At 32.8% G+C, this 15,555-nt stretch overlaps 1 protein-coding gene and 1 pseudogene across 1 annotated transcript; one reads left to right on the top strand and one right to left on the bottom strand.

Annotated features, from left to right (window-relative positions):
- Positions 1–1,683: 1,683 nt before the first annotated feature.
- LOC145582276 (pathogenesis-related 5 protein Cup a 3 pseudogene) lies at positions 1,684–2,533 on the bottom strand (annotated as a pseudogene).
- Positions 2,534–11,613: 9,080 nt separating this feature from the next.
- On the top strand, positions 11,614–12,506 carry LOC145582288 (osmotin-like protein OSML13). Its single transcript, XM_081639290.1, has one exon. The coding sequence runs from the start codon at positions 11,614–11,616 to the stop codon at positions 12,283–12,285; it is 672 nt and encodes a 223-aa protein (XP_081495416.1). The 3' UTR covers positions 12,286–12,506.
- The last annotated feature ends 3,049 nt before the right edge of the window (positions 12,507–15,555 follow it).

The following is a 15,555-nucleotide window of genomic DNA, read 5'->3' on the forward strand; positions in this document are numbered from 1 at the left end:
TAATTACTTCAACGAGAGTTACGAGAATGTAATTTCAATGTTTTATGAAATTTGGTGTTTTTAAATATTATTGAACATAATAAAATATTTTTGCATACCCAATTTAAAAAAAAAAATTATATAGTATATGTGAATTAGGGCCCCGATTTATGTTTCTGCCCCAGGCCACCGAAATCTCAGAAACGGGCTAGTCATAGTACACCGTGTGGATGGAGATATTTGAGTTACTCGATTATGGATCACTTAAGGCGTTCGATCAGGGGTTACTTGAGGGGCTCGATTAGGGTTACACGATGAATTCGGTCAGGGGTTATTGATTGAAGGGGTTACTTCATGGATTATTCGGTCAGGGGTTGCTTGAAGGGTTAAATTACTCGATCAGGAGTAACTCAAGTAACCCTGGCCATACAACATGGCTAGTCAGACTGAAAAATCACCCTTACTAACAATTCTTAAATAAGTGGCCTGGAAGAGTAAACTAAAACATGTTTAATTGCTAATTTGCTACTCCACCTTTATAGGCAATTAATTTTAAGATGAACCTTGTTAGATGTTGGGCGTGTTCGACAAAATATAGTTGTGAAGATAGATGTCAGCTGTGAATGTAGTTGTCAGCTGTGTAGATAGCTTTTAGTTGTCAACAAGCTGTTAGCTGTGAAAATAGATAATTTAGGTATGAGTGTTTGGTAAAGTTGTGGTTGACTAGTTGTTACATTTAAAAATCAATATTTTATATTTAATACTATAGATTAAATTTTCAACAGCTACCTCAAAAGCTTTCTCTAATTTCAAAAGCTAATATTTCTAACTTTTCATAAAAGCTACCTTCACCACTAAAAGCTACCCTAACCACTACTTTCCCAAATACTTACATTTTTTGTTAAATAGTGGTTTGACCAAATCAAACCACTAAAAGCTACTTAAACGCTAGCGCCGAACACGCCCGTTATGGACGAATAAAGTGACTGAAAATTTGAAGTTGAGTGATCTATTAGCACCCAAATATGTATCAGCCCAGTAGTCTCTAGTGTTGCACTTGAGTCCATTAGGCCAGTGGTTATACATCCCATTTTGGTGCTAGTTGTTACTCGTATATTTATATACATCCATCCGGGTGTAAGGTGTATCTAAGTGTATTTTACTAATTTGATATATTTTATTTGCTCATTTTAAAATCTAAAATGAGTAAAAGTTCACCTTTAATTTGGGTGCACATAGCCACATACGTCTATGTTGGAACCCCAATATATTTCACTTGTGAGTGTCCCATATTGAAGAAATAGAAGAGGTGGTTCCATTTTATAAGGTAGAGGAGTAAGTCCTACTATTGCCAATTGGTTTTAGTATAGAAGCTCTTAAGCCTACTTTGTGGACCAAACTCTCCTTCTCTTTGTTTGGGTTGCACATGCCCATTTCAAATTATCTCAAAATTTAACATGTGGGAGTGTTGGAACCCCAATGTATTGCCTAGGCCCATTTCATTTATCTCAAAATTTAATAGTCTATGTGCACTCATGTGTATATAAAATGTTATACATGAGCTTCACTTTAGAGACACATTATTGAAAGCAAGATTAATACAAATATACATTCCATTTATTCATTCATTAATATAGATATAGTACAACATATACACTAGATAAACTATATGAGGAGTACATACCCCCTTATATTAATTATACTTCAAGGACAAAATGTAACTACATAGTTGGCACCATGAGGGCAAGACAAGGTGTTTATATCATCCTTAGCATAACTATAAGCTTGAGGGCACAAATTCTTAAAAATCATGGAGTAGTTATTTGGGGGACAATTATTTTCATATTGGTTCCTACAACAATATTCATCAGTATTGTACTTATTGCAAGCGCTTAAACACCCACCATCAACCTTAAGGTCGGAAGGACACTCGTCGTTGACATTAGCAGCGCAAGAGGGGATTTTGTCGCATCCACTAGCAGCCTTAAAATTCATGGGTACGTTAAAACCATCAACCAAGGATACATCAATGATGTCCTGTGTGTTTGTTAAAGTATACTCAGCTATGGTAAATGGGGGTTTCCCCGAGTTTGTACCACAGTCGAATAGCCCATCACCACAATCTCCTGTGGTGCACTTAAGGCTGTTGGACCCACTGGACGTGCATCCGGTACGACCCCAAACACGGCCACCAGCTGTGTTGGGATTGACATCGAAAGTCCATGAGCCACCGTTGGAGGGCAATTCCTTTGCACCACCGGGTGTAGCAGCACCCCACACGGTGTAGCCACAGTTGTTTACAACTGTAAATGTGGTTGCGTGGATGGGTGCTGAAATTCCGACGATTAGGACGCAGGAAATGAGGAGGGATTTTAAGGAAGAAGTGATCATCTTGGAAGGCTTGCTTATTGAATGAAGTTTGGATTTTTGATTTTTTGAGTGTGTTTTATGATTGAGATGATTGGGTTTGTATAGGAAAGGCGGGAAGAAAAGTAATAAGAGATTGTACTGTGTAAAGGTCACAAATTTGATCATATTTTTTTCCAAATACATTAGAGTACTCACACTAGTGAGCAAAAAAAAATTTGCTCATTCTCTCTTTAGCCACATTCTCTCTCTTATCAACCATGAGCATTTTTTGTGAGCAAATTTTATCCCACTAGTGAGCAAAAAAAAAAAATTGATCATCAATCTCTCTCCTACTTTTTCACCTACCCCACCAACATTTCTCTCTCTTACACATCACCATATTGTTATTAATTATGTTTTGGTTAAATGATGTTTTAGTGCTACTAATTACAATTATACTATTATTTAACTTAATACAATTATTAAATATTAATTAATAATATTGAATTTAATCGCTAAACAATTATAAATTATAAATCACACTAGAAATGGGAGTAAGAATAATTTAGAGTGTTTTTGTGATTTTTGAAATTATACCAAAATATGTCAAAATGGATCTCTATTTGTAGAGAAAAAAAAAATTATAACTGTTGATGATTTTTTTTTCAAAAAGAAAACTATAAATCAGCCAAAATAGCCGTTTTTAATTAATTACCGTTTAAAAACGGTAATATTTGCTGATTGGAGGAAGGAGTAGGGACATTGGAGAAATGCTGGGCCCCACATAGTTACTATTCATCCTCAAATTTGCTCAAAGGATGAGCAAAATCAGAAATGCTCATGAGCATTTTTCAATATGCTCATTGATAGGGAACCATTTTTAACAAATTTGCTCACCATTTTTGCTCATGAGCAAAAAAATGCTCACTGATGTGAGTGCTCTTAGTGTATGAAAAATGGAAAATACGATCAAAGTTTAATTTGAGTTTTTCTTCTTTATGGACTCTATCTAGATATTTCAAATGGTTTAATACTATTTTTTTAAAGAAAAAATTAAAAATAGCAGATGCGTTTTGTGTTTGGGTTACCACACCATGTGTCCACTTATTAAAAAACACAGTAACTCCTCTAACACTGACCCGGTAACCCTTGTAACATTGACCAAGTAACTCCTAAGTAACCCTGATAACAGTGACAAAGTAACCCCTGAAAAATTGAATGATGAGTAACCCCTATAACACTAATGAATTAACCCTTATAATGAATTATAACACCATATGGCCAGCTACATATAAGACTTTGTGTGGAAATAATAATCATATCCCAACTTTGCTGGATTTTCTTTTAATAATTCCAAATTTGAATTATTTTGGAATAATATGAACTTTATAGGATGCTTACTTTCTTCAATCCCAAACCGGTCATCAATGACCTATTATATCAAGTCACTTGATTTGTGTCAAGCCCTGATTGGTCCAAAAAAATTAAATAAATAAAAATTATTAAACAAAACAAAACAAAAACAAAAACACTAGCTCCTTCCCTTTCCCCCACCCTCGCTGCCACCCCGACACCCTTCTCTCGCCGGCTCACCGCCTCTCCCCCACCCTTAGCGTTGTCGGTTTGGCTTCTCTTCCCGAAACCCCCTCTCATTCCCCCGCACAACCACCAAGAAAACCCCTCTTCCACTCTCAAAAACCCTAAACCGCCATTCTAACCAACTCGTAATCGCAACAATGACAACACGCCACCGCCAGCCAACTCGCAACTGCAAAAAATCGCCACCAGTTGCTCCTAGGTGGGGGTTGGAATGGTTTCCCTTTTTGTTTAGGTGGTTTCGAGGTATAGGAGGGGGGCTGCAATTTCGAAGGATGGGAAGAGGCTGTGGTTTATCGGCGTGGAGGAGAGGTGGTGGGGGAATGGAGGGGTATTGTTGGCCGGCTATCATTCGTCCAGCGTCGGGCATCAATGATAGGATGGCCGGCGTCAGGGATAGGGTAGCCGGCGTCGGGCGTTAGGGTTGGGGTTTGGTTGTTGGTGTGAGAACCGTGAGAGGAGGGTGGGTTTTTTTTTTTTAATTACTTTTTTAATCAATTTTTGTTTTCTTTTTAATTTTTTTAACCAATTATGTTGCGATAAGTGTCATATAAAGAAAAATAAAAAAAATACCCGTTCAACAAGTAACCGGTATTTGGGATTGAAGAAAATCAACAACCTCAAAGTTCGGACTATTCTAGAATAATCCAAAGTTGGGATTATTGATACAAAATATGTGAAAGTTAGGATTATTATTTCTAATTTTTCCTTTTTTTTTAAATATATATGGTGTAAAAGTCTAGGGTTTTTTTTTTCCACTACATTTGGAAAAATGGCGTATAGTTTGAATTTTAACAATTGAAAACAAACCTTGTAATGTTGATACTATTTATTTTTGTTTAAAAGTAAATACTTTTTTAAAAAAAATAATTAATTAGTCATTCCATTATATATGATCAACAATTCGAATGTAATGACCAGTGAATGATTTTTTTTGTCACTATAAACCAAAGAGTAATACAAACCTATCTTGGCTATCTAGCTATAAAATCAACTAGATTACATTATCATAGTTATCAAAAATACTTGCTCTTTTAAGTGATTCCACAACCAACATTGTATTTTGTATGTAAAAAAATATCCCAATTAAGTGAAGTTCAAAGACGATCCATGACCTATACGGGGCGGGTAGCTGCATAAGTCCTTTAAAAATGGCTTAAAATTTAATCTAATTATATTCATTACATGCAAATCAAGAAAATTAAGTTGGTCTCATGTAGTAAGATCTTCCATGTAAAGGACTCAATATTATATCACGAATGTCTCAAGTTTGAATCTTCTCATAGCTAATGCGTACATTTTACGTTTAAGAGTTTGCATAGGACCTCTAAAACAAGAAACTTGTGTTTGGGCGCGGTGTGATTTATCCACGTAATCGAATGATCAGTGCCCTTGAATGAAGGACTCTTAGACTATTCCTCACTTCTTCTTGTAATTATTCTTAACGAAAGCGGAACGAAGATCAATTGTCATTTTCTCCTATGAAATTGTTTTTAAATTTACATATTTAAAAAGTATTTGCGGCTAGATTTTTGCACAAGTGTATACACTTAAGGATGATTGATATTAGGAAAAATTGTTAAAATTATCCCAACTTTCTCTTATTCGCTTTGAATAATCCCAACTTTGGATTATTATTAAACAATCTCAACTTTGGGGTGTATTCGCTCAAAACAATCCCTAACCGATTACTTAACTGTTATAAATGGTTAAGGTGATGTCACCATGCAATTGGTTGATAAATTTAAAATATTAATAAATAAAAAAACTTAAAAATTGAAATAAAAATAATAATAACCCAGCCACCACCCACGAACCACGTTCCCCATAAAAGCTACGACGACTGAAACCCCCTTCCCCACTCACGTGACGGCGAGAACCCTCTTCCCCGGTAGCTCCCTTTCCCCCAAATCCACCAATCCCGTAGCCCAAAACCCCTGAAATCCTACCCACGACCACCCAAAATCCTAGCACTAGGGTTTTAATGGTGGTGGAGGGACGGCTGAGGTTTTATGTGGTGGGGATGGTAGTTCAAGGATTTCAGGCGAGGGTTGCATGCGGAATTGGTGTTTGAGGGAAAGGGGCGCCGGTTAGGGCAATGCCGGCGTGGCAGCGTGGGGTAGGGGGTCTGGCCACAGCAAGCTAAGGCCACGGACTTGGGCTAGGCCGGGTGGAAGGTTCGACGCCAGTTGTTGCATGGTTGTCGTGGGTTAAGGGCTTGGGGTTGGGTTCTTTGTTTTTAGTTTTTGTTTAATTTTTTAAATATATTTTCAACCAATAACACGATGACACGTGTTAATTAATTTTTTTAAAAAATTACTTGTTTAACAGTTTAGCGGTCACATGAGATTGTTTTGAGCGAATGACCCCAAAGTTGGGATTATTTAATACAAATACGTGAAAGTTAGGATTAAATTATTTTTAGCAATTTTTCCTTTATCTATCATTAAGTTTTAATTTGATGCACTTATTTGGTCTTATAATACTTGTAATTGGCAATAACAAAAGCATGGATGAATTTATAACGAGGTCTAGGTGGCACGAGTCCCGCCAAAAGTTAATGGTTTTTTATTAAATAAGTTACATTTTATTATATTTATTCTCTCTCTCTCTATATATATATATATAACAATATTTAAACCTGCTCCGTAGTAAACATAAAACACCAGTAGGTATTGAGAGGTGAAATTTTCTTCGTAGAGGCGTATCAGGGTATGTACCAAGCATGATACCTTTTTTATTTTTTTTTAAATAAATAAAAAAAAAAATGAACATACTAGTATATATATAGTTGTTTTGTAAATAACATATAATTGTTTTATAAAGAACATCCAACTTTATGTTCTTTTTGTATATCTAAAGAACATCTGTAATATTAATAAAGAACATGATAATATTCACCCACCATAATCAAAAGAAAAAATTAAAAAAAAAAAACATTTCACATAAACAATGAATATTATGTCACAAATAAAAATACATTACACTAACATTCAAATAACATTATTTAACAATATGCTATTTTCACTCTAGGTATATGTTCGTTACATTTTAATAATATAGTATATTCTTTTCACTGTAACTATATGTTCATTACATTTCTATAATATGTTCTTTTCGCTTTTTTCTTTTTAAGGAAACGTATGTATTAGGGGCGTACTATAGTGTAGGCTGAACCGGGCTTGGCCCTTGATAACTTTTGAGATAAAAAAAATTACACTTAGGGGTTGTTTGTTTGACATAAAAAAAACATGGGAAGTGAGACTTCCTAGGAATTGTAATTTTAGTGTGTTGTTTGGTTGACAATAATTTGGTTAAATGGGGGAAGTGGAACTTCCTAGGAATTTTGAGTTCCCACAAAATGTAGGAACTTACTTACCTAACCCCTCCTAGGTAAGTGGAAATTCCCATGGAAGTTACTTCCCTCATTGTTAACCAAACAATTTTATAAAATTCCCATAAATTTAGATTGTAGGAATTTAATTCCCATAAATTTACAATTCATTGGAAGTTCTAATTCCCAAGTGAACCAAACAACACCTTAGTATGTGTAAAGGGCCATAAAAAAATAAAAATTAAAATAAAATAAAAAAAAAACCTACATAGTACGTAATTGCTTTTCTTAATTACTTTTCCTATCAGCGTAAAGCTAAATACAACCCACAACCCTTTTCCCTTGTTTTAATACTTGTACGTTTATTCAATCAATGTATTGTTACAAGGCGGAGCAAATTCCAAGAACAAGTGAACAATATCAGATACTCGTACTCAACTATACTAGGCCCTGTTTGGTAATTAGCTTTTAGCTAATTGATATAGCTGATTATATTAACTGATTTGACTAGCTAGTTATATTAGCTTATTTGACTAGCTAGTTGCAAATAGCTGATTGTGTAAAAGTGTTTGGTAAATAGCTATTTATTATTAGCTGTTTCAATGTATTTAATACCCAAAAAGCTAATTCTTCAATAAGGTAATTGTAAAAAGCTCTTAAAATGAGCTTTTTCAAAAAGAGCTTTTTGGAACCAAAAAGTTCTTTTAATAAGTTATTTACCAAAAACCCAAATTAGATTTTTAAATTGGTCAAACCTGCTCTGCTCAATTGGTTGCCCTTCTCATTCATTGATCAATCCTAACATGATATCAGAGCAGGTTCTCCTATTCTAAAAAACAAATTGATAATTTTAAGCGACAAGACGTTATCAAGGTTAATAAATAACTCAATTAACTTTTGATTAAAAATACTGCCTCCATCCCAATATAATAAATTTTTGCTTTCAAATGCTTGTTATTATATTCTTGTCTTAGATGTACATTTAAGCTAGTATTTATTAGCCCCCGAAAGAAAAAACTTCAAGATCCGTCACTGGTATGTATCATGCTTGGTACATATGCCTCCATGAACCAAACACCGATTGAGATGAATCAAGTAATTCATTACACGATTATGATTTTTGTTTTTTTTTTTTTTTTTTATGTAGAGAATACCTTAGTTGATTTTCTCATATTATGAATAGTTGCAAAATTATAAACAGAAATAAAATAACAGGGAGAATTAATAATGGTTTCAAATAATAATAATAATAATAATAATAATAATAATAATAATAATAATAATAATAATATATTCACTAGGGTAGGCTTTGCTATTGCTTAGAGGAGTGGGGCCCAGATTGTATCTCGGCTTTCCACTAATTTATTGTAGGTTGTATGACTTTTGTTTTTGAGATATAATAATAATAATAATAATAATAATAATAATAATAATAATAATAATAATTTCTTCAAAAAAAAAATAATAATAATAATAATAAATAGATAAATAAAGTACATTATTTTTGTTTGAAGGATTAAAGGTTTGTTCACATTTACTGAATTGAGCTGAACTGAACTGATTGGAGCTGAACTGAACTGATCTGAACTATTTGGAACTGAACTGAACTGAGCTGAAATGAATATTATTGGAGAGAGAAAAACTAGGATCTGGAGTAAACTTATTAAAGTTGAACTTAACTGAAATTAAGTAAATATGAACAGGCCCAAAGTATATAATTTTGTTATTACAATTACGGAGTATGAGGCTTACACGAATTGCAAAGATGTGATCCCATAGTAATTTCCTTATCAGATGGTTAGAATTTTCCTCCCAAAGAATCCTATCCCTTTCTCTAAATAAATAAATAAATAAATAAATAAATTAGGGTGATATCTTGATCGGCAATCAATTTACCAACTCTTTAAAAAAAATTGAGGGTGATGTTTAATAGCTACTCCATCTATAACCAATTAATTTTAAAATGACACCAATTGGTTGTTGGTCTAGTACGTGGTGATTGGGACTACACTTGGTAGGGAGGACTCGTGTTCGATCCCCCGCAACAACAATCAGGAGGGGATTGGAACCTAACCACCCAGAACTGATCTCCGAATCCGGATTAGCCCAAAGGGTGAACCGGGTGGAACACCAAAAAAAAAAATATATTTAAATGACCTTATTAGATATTACGAACACAATAAATTCAGCTAATTCAACTCTAATAAGTTCAGTTCAGCTCTAATAAATTCAATTTAGTTTAGCTCTAATAAGTTTAGTTCAGTTCAGTTTAGCTCATTTCAGTTCAGTCAATGAGAACAGTACTAAGGCTTTGTTTTTGTTGTTATTGTTGTAGTAATTCAATATTTTGGATTTTTTTTACGAGTCACTTTGTGGTATTCGCCCGAGTACTACTTTGTGTTATGATTCACCGCCGGTGAGTGTCACTTTGTGGCATTCACTGTCGATCTCAAGCCCTGATTAAGAAGAAGAGTTGTGGTAGGTCAATGGTGGCCAGCGCAAAACGTAGTCACATCTTATGGATCGGAACCCTCAAATCATTTAGGGACTAAAACTTTGTAGTTGTCGTTAAACCTAATTTTAATTTTCATCAAGTGACTGTTTTGTGCGATGTCTAAATTGTTATTTTTTGTGATTTTAAGAGAGTAATAATAAGAACGCTCTAATGGTATGATGTAATTGTCATCACTATAATCACAACAAATATGTGAAGTTGGTTTGGTGGTTAACTTTTCACAATTTCACTTTCCATTTTAAGGATTAATAGATAATAATCCTTTTTTTTTTTTTTTTTGTGTGTGTGTGTTATACTTAAGAATGTAGATGAAGGAGACTATTATTTAAAAGTAAAACTTTGTTTGACTACCAAAGAAAACCATTCAAAACTTAGGCTTATCATTTGAATTTCTTAAAAAGTTCATCCTCACCAAATTATTTTTCTTATGACAATTTGTGGGATCGCGCATGGCTCTCAATATTTAAAGATGTTATTAGAAAGTAATCGTAGTGGATTAGATATAATAGCCTAATTATATTGATAAGCTTAGGAAAATTAGGCATTGCATTAAGTTATGTTCATATACTTTGGTTATAATATAATACGGTATGCTAAAAGATGCAGAAATAAAACAAATATTAATTACAAGCTTTGCAAAATTGCAACGCAGCAATTTAACTAAAACAAATACGTAGTAATGTAGTATTAATTAAAACAAATAAAACAACACAAAAATTTTTAGTGATTCATTTGACATCGGAACTATATGAACCACTTCAGAAATCAACAATCTAGCAGGAGTAAATTAAAAACTCTGCAGCAAATGCGGAATCCTATCCATTAACCTGCATATATAGAGCGTAATTGTCAAGCCAAATTTACATTCAACAATCAAGATTTTAAGGAGGGAAAATAGAGACAATAAAATTGCAATCTAGATTTTGCAATGTAGATTATTTAGTCCTCCGTATGTAATATATTAAGGTTAAAACAGAGAATGCACAAAGAATTCTCTATGTTATAAGTTTTCCTAATTATAAGAATCAAATAGAAGTTATAGTTTACAATGCTACAGCAGTTTCTATTTAGCAATTGTTACCTTCGTGTCAATATACTAAAGGAATGAGTTGAGTCGTCTAAAGTGAAATAATAAAAATAATACGAAGTATCTAATAGTTTGTAACAAACACTAAGTCAAGTTCAAATTAAAGATTTAATAACATATACTCCCTTCGTTTTTTTAAGTAACATTCATGAATAGAGTATGTTATTAAAATACTCTGTAGGCACTTTGAAGCTAACTATCAGCATGATGACACAATTGATGCAGGACCTTGGCGATCGTTAACTTGTACAACGTACTACATACGGTTGCGTTTACATTCAATTCATTTATTCAATGCCATTACCGTAATAACGTACCATTATGTAGTCATAATTTCCGGTAGATTGCACGTCTGGTAGTTAACATGGTGTTATTAAGTCATTCTAGATAGATAATCCATGTTAATTAAGGCTTTAGATTAATGGCATTTCAATTATATGTGATTATGAGCAATGAGCTAGAAAGTTATAATAAAACAACTCTATGATTAAAGTTGTGTTGTCTAAAAAATAAATTATTAAATCTGTGAGTTGATATGCGTAAAAGTCTAATGATGACTCCCTTTGGCATTGACAATTTGTTACCATAAGAAGTCCGTCAGATTACAATTGCACCAATTCACCAAACATGCACGCAAAGAAGATCAGATTAGCCCCCTCAAAACTCTATATAAACACCCTCATCTCTACATTTCCTCATATCAAAACAATCATCCCAATAACTATATATTACCAAAATATACCATTCACCATTATGAATCCTATATATTTTTCTCTTGTTACATTTTTTCTACTATCCATCATTACCATCACCCATGCAACCACCATCACCGTAGTCAACAACTGTGACTACACCGTGTGGGCTGCCGCCGATCCAGGAGGTGGTAGACAACTCAATAAAGGAAACACATGGAACCTAAACCCAGCACCCGGGACCAAAATGGCACGTATTTGGGGCCGAACTGGGTGCAACTTTGATGGCAATGGCAACGGCAATTGTCAAACCGGAGGGTGTGGTAAACTAGTGTGTAACCCGGGCAATTGGGGCACAATCCCAAAGACACTATTCGAGTATGCTCTAGCACAACCAAATAATCCAACCGACACCATCGATATATCCCTTATCGAAGGCTTCAATATCCCAATCTCCTTCAGTCCTACTTCCAACTCCGGTGCACTTGGCGGGAAGTGTCGTACAATTAGGTGCACCGCTGACATTAACGGGCAGTGCCCCCAGAACTGGAGGGTTCCCGGCGGGTGTAAAAGTCCTTGCACGTCGCAAGGTATCGGAACATGTGGTCCTAATGGTGACTCTAAGTTTTACAAGCAAAGGTGCCCTGATGCTTATAGTTTCCCTAAGGATGATCAAAGTAGCACTTTCTCTTGTCCTTCTGGAACTAATTATAGGCTCACTTTCTGCCCTTGAACGCTGATGAACAACTAACAAAGGATGATATGTTATTACTTATACATGTGATGATACTTCATAATATACATGCTAAATTAAAGCTATAGATTGATGGAAATTCAACTATATGTGTAATAAGCTAGAGCTAGTTGGTGTTATATGTTCAGCTCTAGCATTCTGTATTTTCAGCTGAAAATAATGATCGTAATAATAATATGTTATGTTGTGTTTATTTATCACTGTTTGTCTATACTTTGTCTGCATATTGTGTTTTGACTTTTAAGCTTTTAACTGACTAGTAGTGCCAAAGGATATTTAAAACATTGGAACGTTTTTTTTTTTTTTTTTAAGCTCAAAGATCCAATTGACCAAACTAGACTAATAATCCATATCTCTAGCCCAAAAAATAGACCATGCCAATTTAGAACAGTCCTAGGCCCAATAAGCATTTTTAAGCCCATAGATAACATTTGTTTTAATGGAAGTAAATTGCCCAATGTTTTTTTTGTTATTTTTTTTGTTTTTGTTTTTTTTTTTTTTTTTTGGGAAAAAGATATATGCAGCCCTAAGAGCTGCATATAAGAAGCTAAAAGTGAAAAGAATTGACAATAAATATACAATTATTACACCGATTTACTCGTGAATTGTTGATAAATTCCCAATTTAATACTAAAAAAGGAAAAATATTAAATGCTTATATGCAGCCCTAAGGGCTGCATATAGCATTAACTTTTTTTTTCTCTCGTTAATAGCCAAACTTAATTTTAATTCTCAATGATAATCCATATTTTTTAAAATTGTTTTTGGTTATACTTGAGAATATAAATGAAGCAGGAGTATCACTGAAATGTAAAATTTAATTTGACTACCAAAGCTTTATATTCAAAACTTAGGCTTGCCATCCAAAATTTTGAAATTTTCATCATACACTTAGGTGTGCCATGCTCATGGTACACCCACTTAGAATACAAGAGTTATATAAACACAAAAAGAACATCGTGTGCAAATACAAAGTACACGAGTGAAAAAAAAAACGATTCCCTCCTTGATTTAAGGTATTGGTTTGTGATTTATATTCCTTGATTTATGAAATTGATTTATTATTTACATTCAATATTACTTTTGGTATATAGAATTTCATTTTTTGTTAAGAGAGAGAAATGAAGTTTTTATAGAGAGATAAGCCATGATAAACTTTGAATTTCGAAGTGATTTAAGGTAATTACGGAGTTGATTTTATCATTCCCATGAATCATTTAATTAAAAGGTGTAATTGACGAATTCGTTGTTAAGAGAAGTATTTTTCATTTTTTTTTTATCTATTTTTCTGTTTTGGTAATATTTTCAAAGGTTGAAGATGATGTTCTTCATATTCTGATGAATGTTCTTTTATCATTTTTTATATGGAATCAAATATGTTTTGGAGTCTAATCAATATGTTTTTTGAGTCCTAAGTATAGGTTCTTTATATTACAAACAATATTTTTCGAGGTATATAAATTAAGTATTTTTTAAATTTTAAATTTTGAATTTTGAATTTTGAATTTTTAAAATTTAAAAATGAAATTTTGAATTATATTTTTGGTGAAAATAATTTTGGATAGAGAAATTCTTGATATCTAAATATTTTGAAATGATCTGACATTAAATTTTTGGTAAAACTCAATTAGTAATTATCTTTTACCTTTTTTTAAATGCCATTTATTAGAAATTACTTTGGTCTTTATATTTCTGTGATATGTTCTTTTATAAATTCATACTCCGTAACGTTCTTTATAACTATATACGATGTTCATTCCGCTTTAATCCAGCCATGGTACACCGCATGGTACACCTGGGTGTATGAACCACTAATTGCAGAATTTCTCAAAAATAGAATTGTTAATCTTTAGCAAACTATTTTTCTTCAGCTGTCAAAAAAAAAAAAAAAAAAAAAAAAGCAAACTATTTTTCTTATGATATGTGAAGTTTGAAGTATCAAATGATTATCAAATATTATTCATGTCAACATTCAACTAAAAGATAAGGGCAAATACAAGTTTATTTGCCAAATAAACTAATTTTTGTTAATCTGGTGGCATTTTTGTAAATATATTGAAAAAGCGTGGTCATTTATTCAGTTTTTTTTGGTGAGGTGTCCTATTACTGTTTGCAACTTGTTTTTACTGTTTAGTAAGGAAATTCACATATACCCCTCAACTAATACATGAAAAGACTCATGTACCCCTCCACTAATACTTAAAAAGACGATTATACCCCCAAATAAACAAATTTTGTTTATCTGGGGAATTAATTGGGTACAGCTCAAAAGATAAACAACTTTGTTCAACTGATAAGAATTTGTACATTTAAGCAACTTCTTAATATTCCAAATAAAATGGAAATATCTTCAGTTAATACGTATAGTTGAGAAATTAATATAAGACTCGAAGCGCCTAGATAGGGTTATGGATTGGAATTTAAGTCTATTTGTAATCCAAGCATTCATGATTTTTTCTTCTCACTAAGACTTTCTTTGAGCTTAACCATCTCACTAATAGATAGATATTAGAACTAATAAAGTACCTTCTATCCAATATTAGAACCTTTGCTAAAGTTCAAAGTCCATTTTGTTTGAAATAAAGTCTCATTCCAAATTGCAAAGTAAGTGAAAGCCATGAAATGAAATATATATAGTTCTACTCGTGGATTTCTCTAGCTTTATAGAACTTATGAGTGACATTAAATAACTTATTTTTTGGACACGAGTGCACAAAGCTGCATAAGAATTGCACAAATTGGCATCATCAAATCTTATTTATGGTCTCTTCTAGTGCTAAGAAGTTTGGCTTTTTAGTTTTTGCTTGTTTGTTTTTTTCGATCTGTTGCTTGTTTTTTATTAGTTATATGTTATTTTAATTTGTTAGCTTTGGGGCTTTGCCCCTCTCTTTCACCCCCCAAAAAAATGCAATGATAGTGTAAAGCTAAGGAGAGTTGTGTCTAAGTGAGATCAATATCAAATGTGACACATTTCCTAATAAAATAGAGTCCTTGAATTTGTTGAATGGTAATAATTTATAGAACAAAAATTGTCTATTTTCAAAGGCATTCATCAATTTGTTGGATTTTAAAAATAGATATCTGGAAGTCAAAACACAACATTGCACTCTTAAACACACTAAAATAGTAAAGAATATATACATGCGTTTTATTATTTATTATACTAGGATAACATCCCATATACTTATAAGGGAGTATTATTGTAAGTATACCATAGTACATTTTTAGATAGATTTGAAGAGTATTATA

This window comes from Chenopodium album, chromosome 2 (assembly GCF_948465745.1).
Source record: "Chenopodium album chromosome 2, dcCheAlbu1.1, whole genome shotgun sequence".
NCBI lineage: Eukaryota > Viridiplantae > Streptophyta > Magnoliopsida > Caryophyllales > Amaranthaceae > Chenopodium > Chenopodium album.

Coding starts and splice junctions, on each gene's coding strand:
- LOC145582288 (XM_081639290.1), top strand. CDS start 11,614: ATGAATCCTATATATTTTTCTCTTGTTACATTTTTTCTACTATCCATC.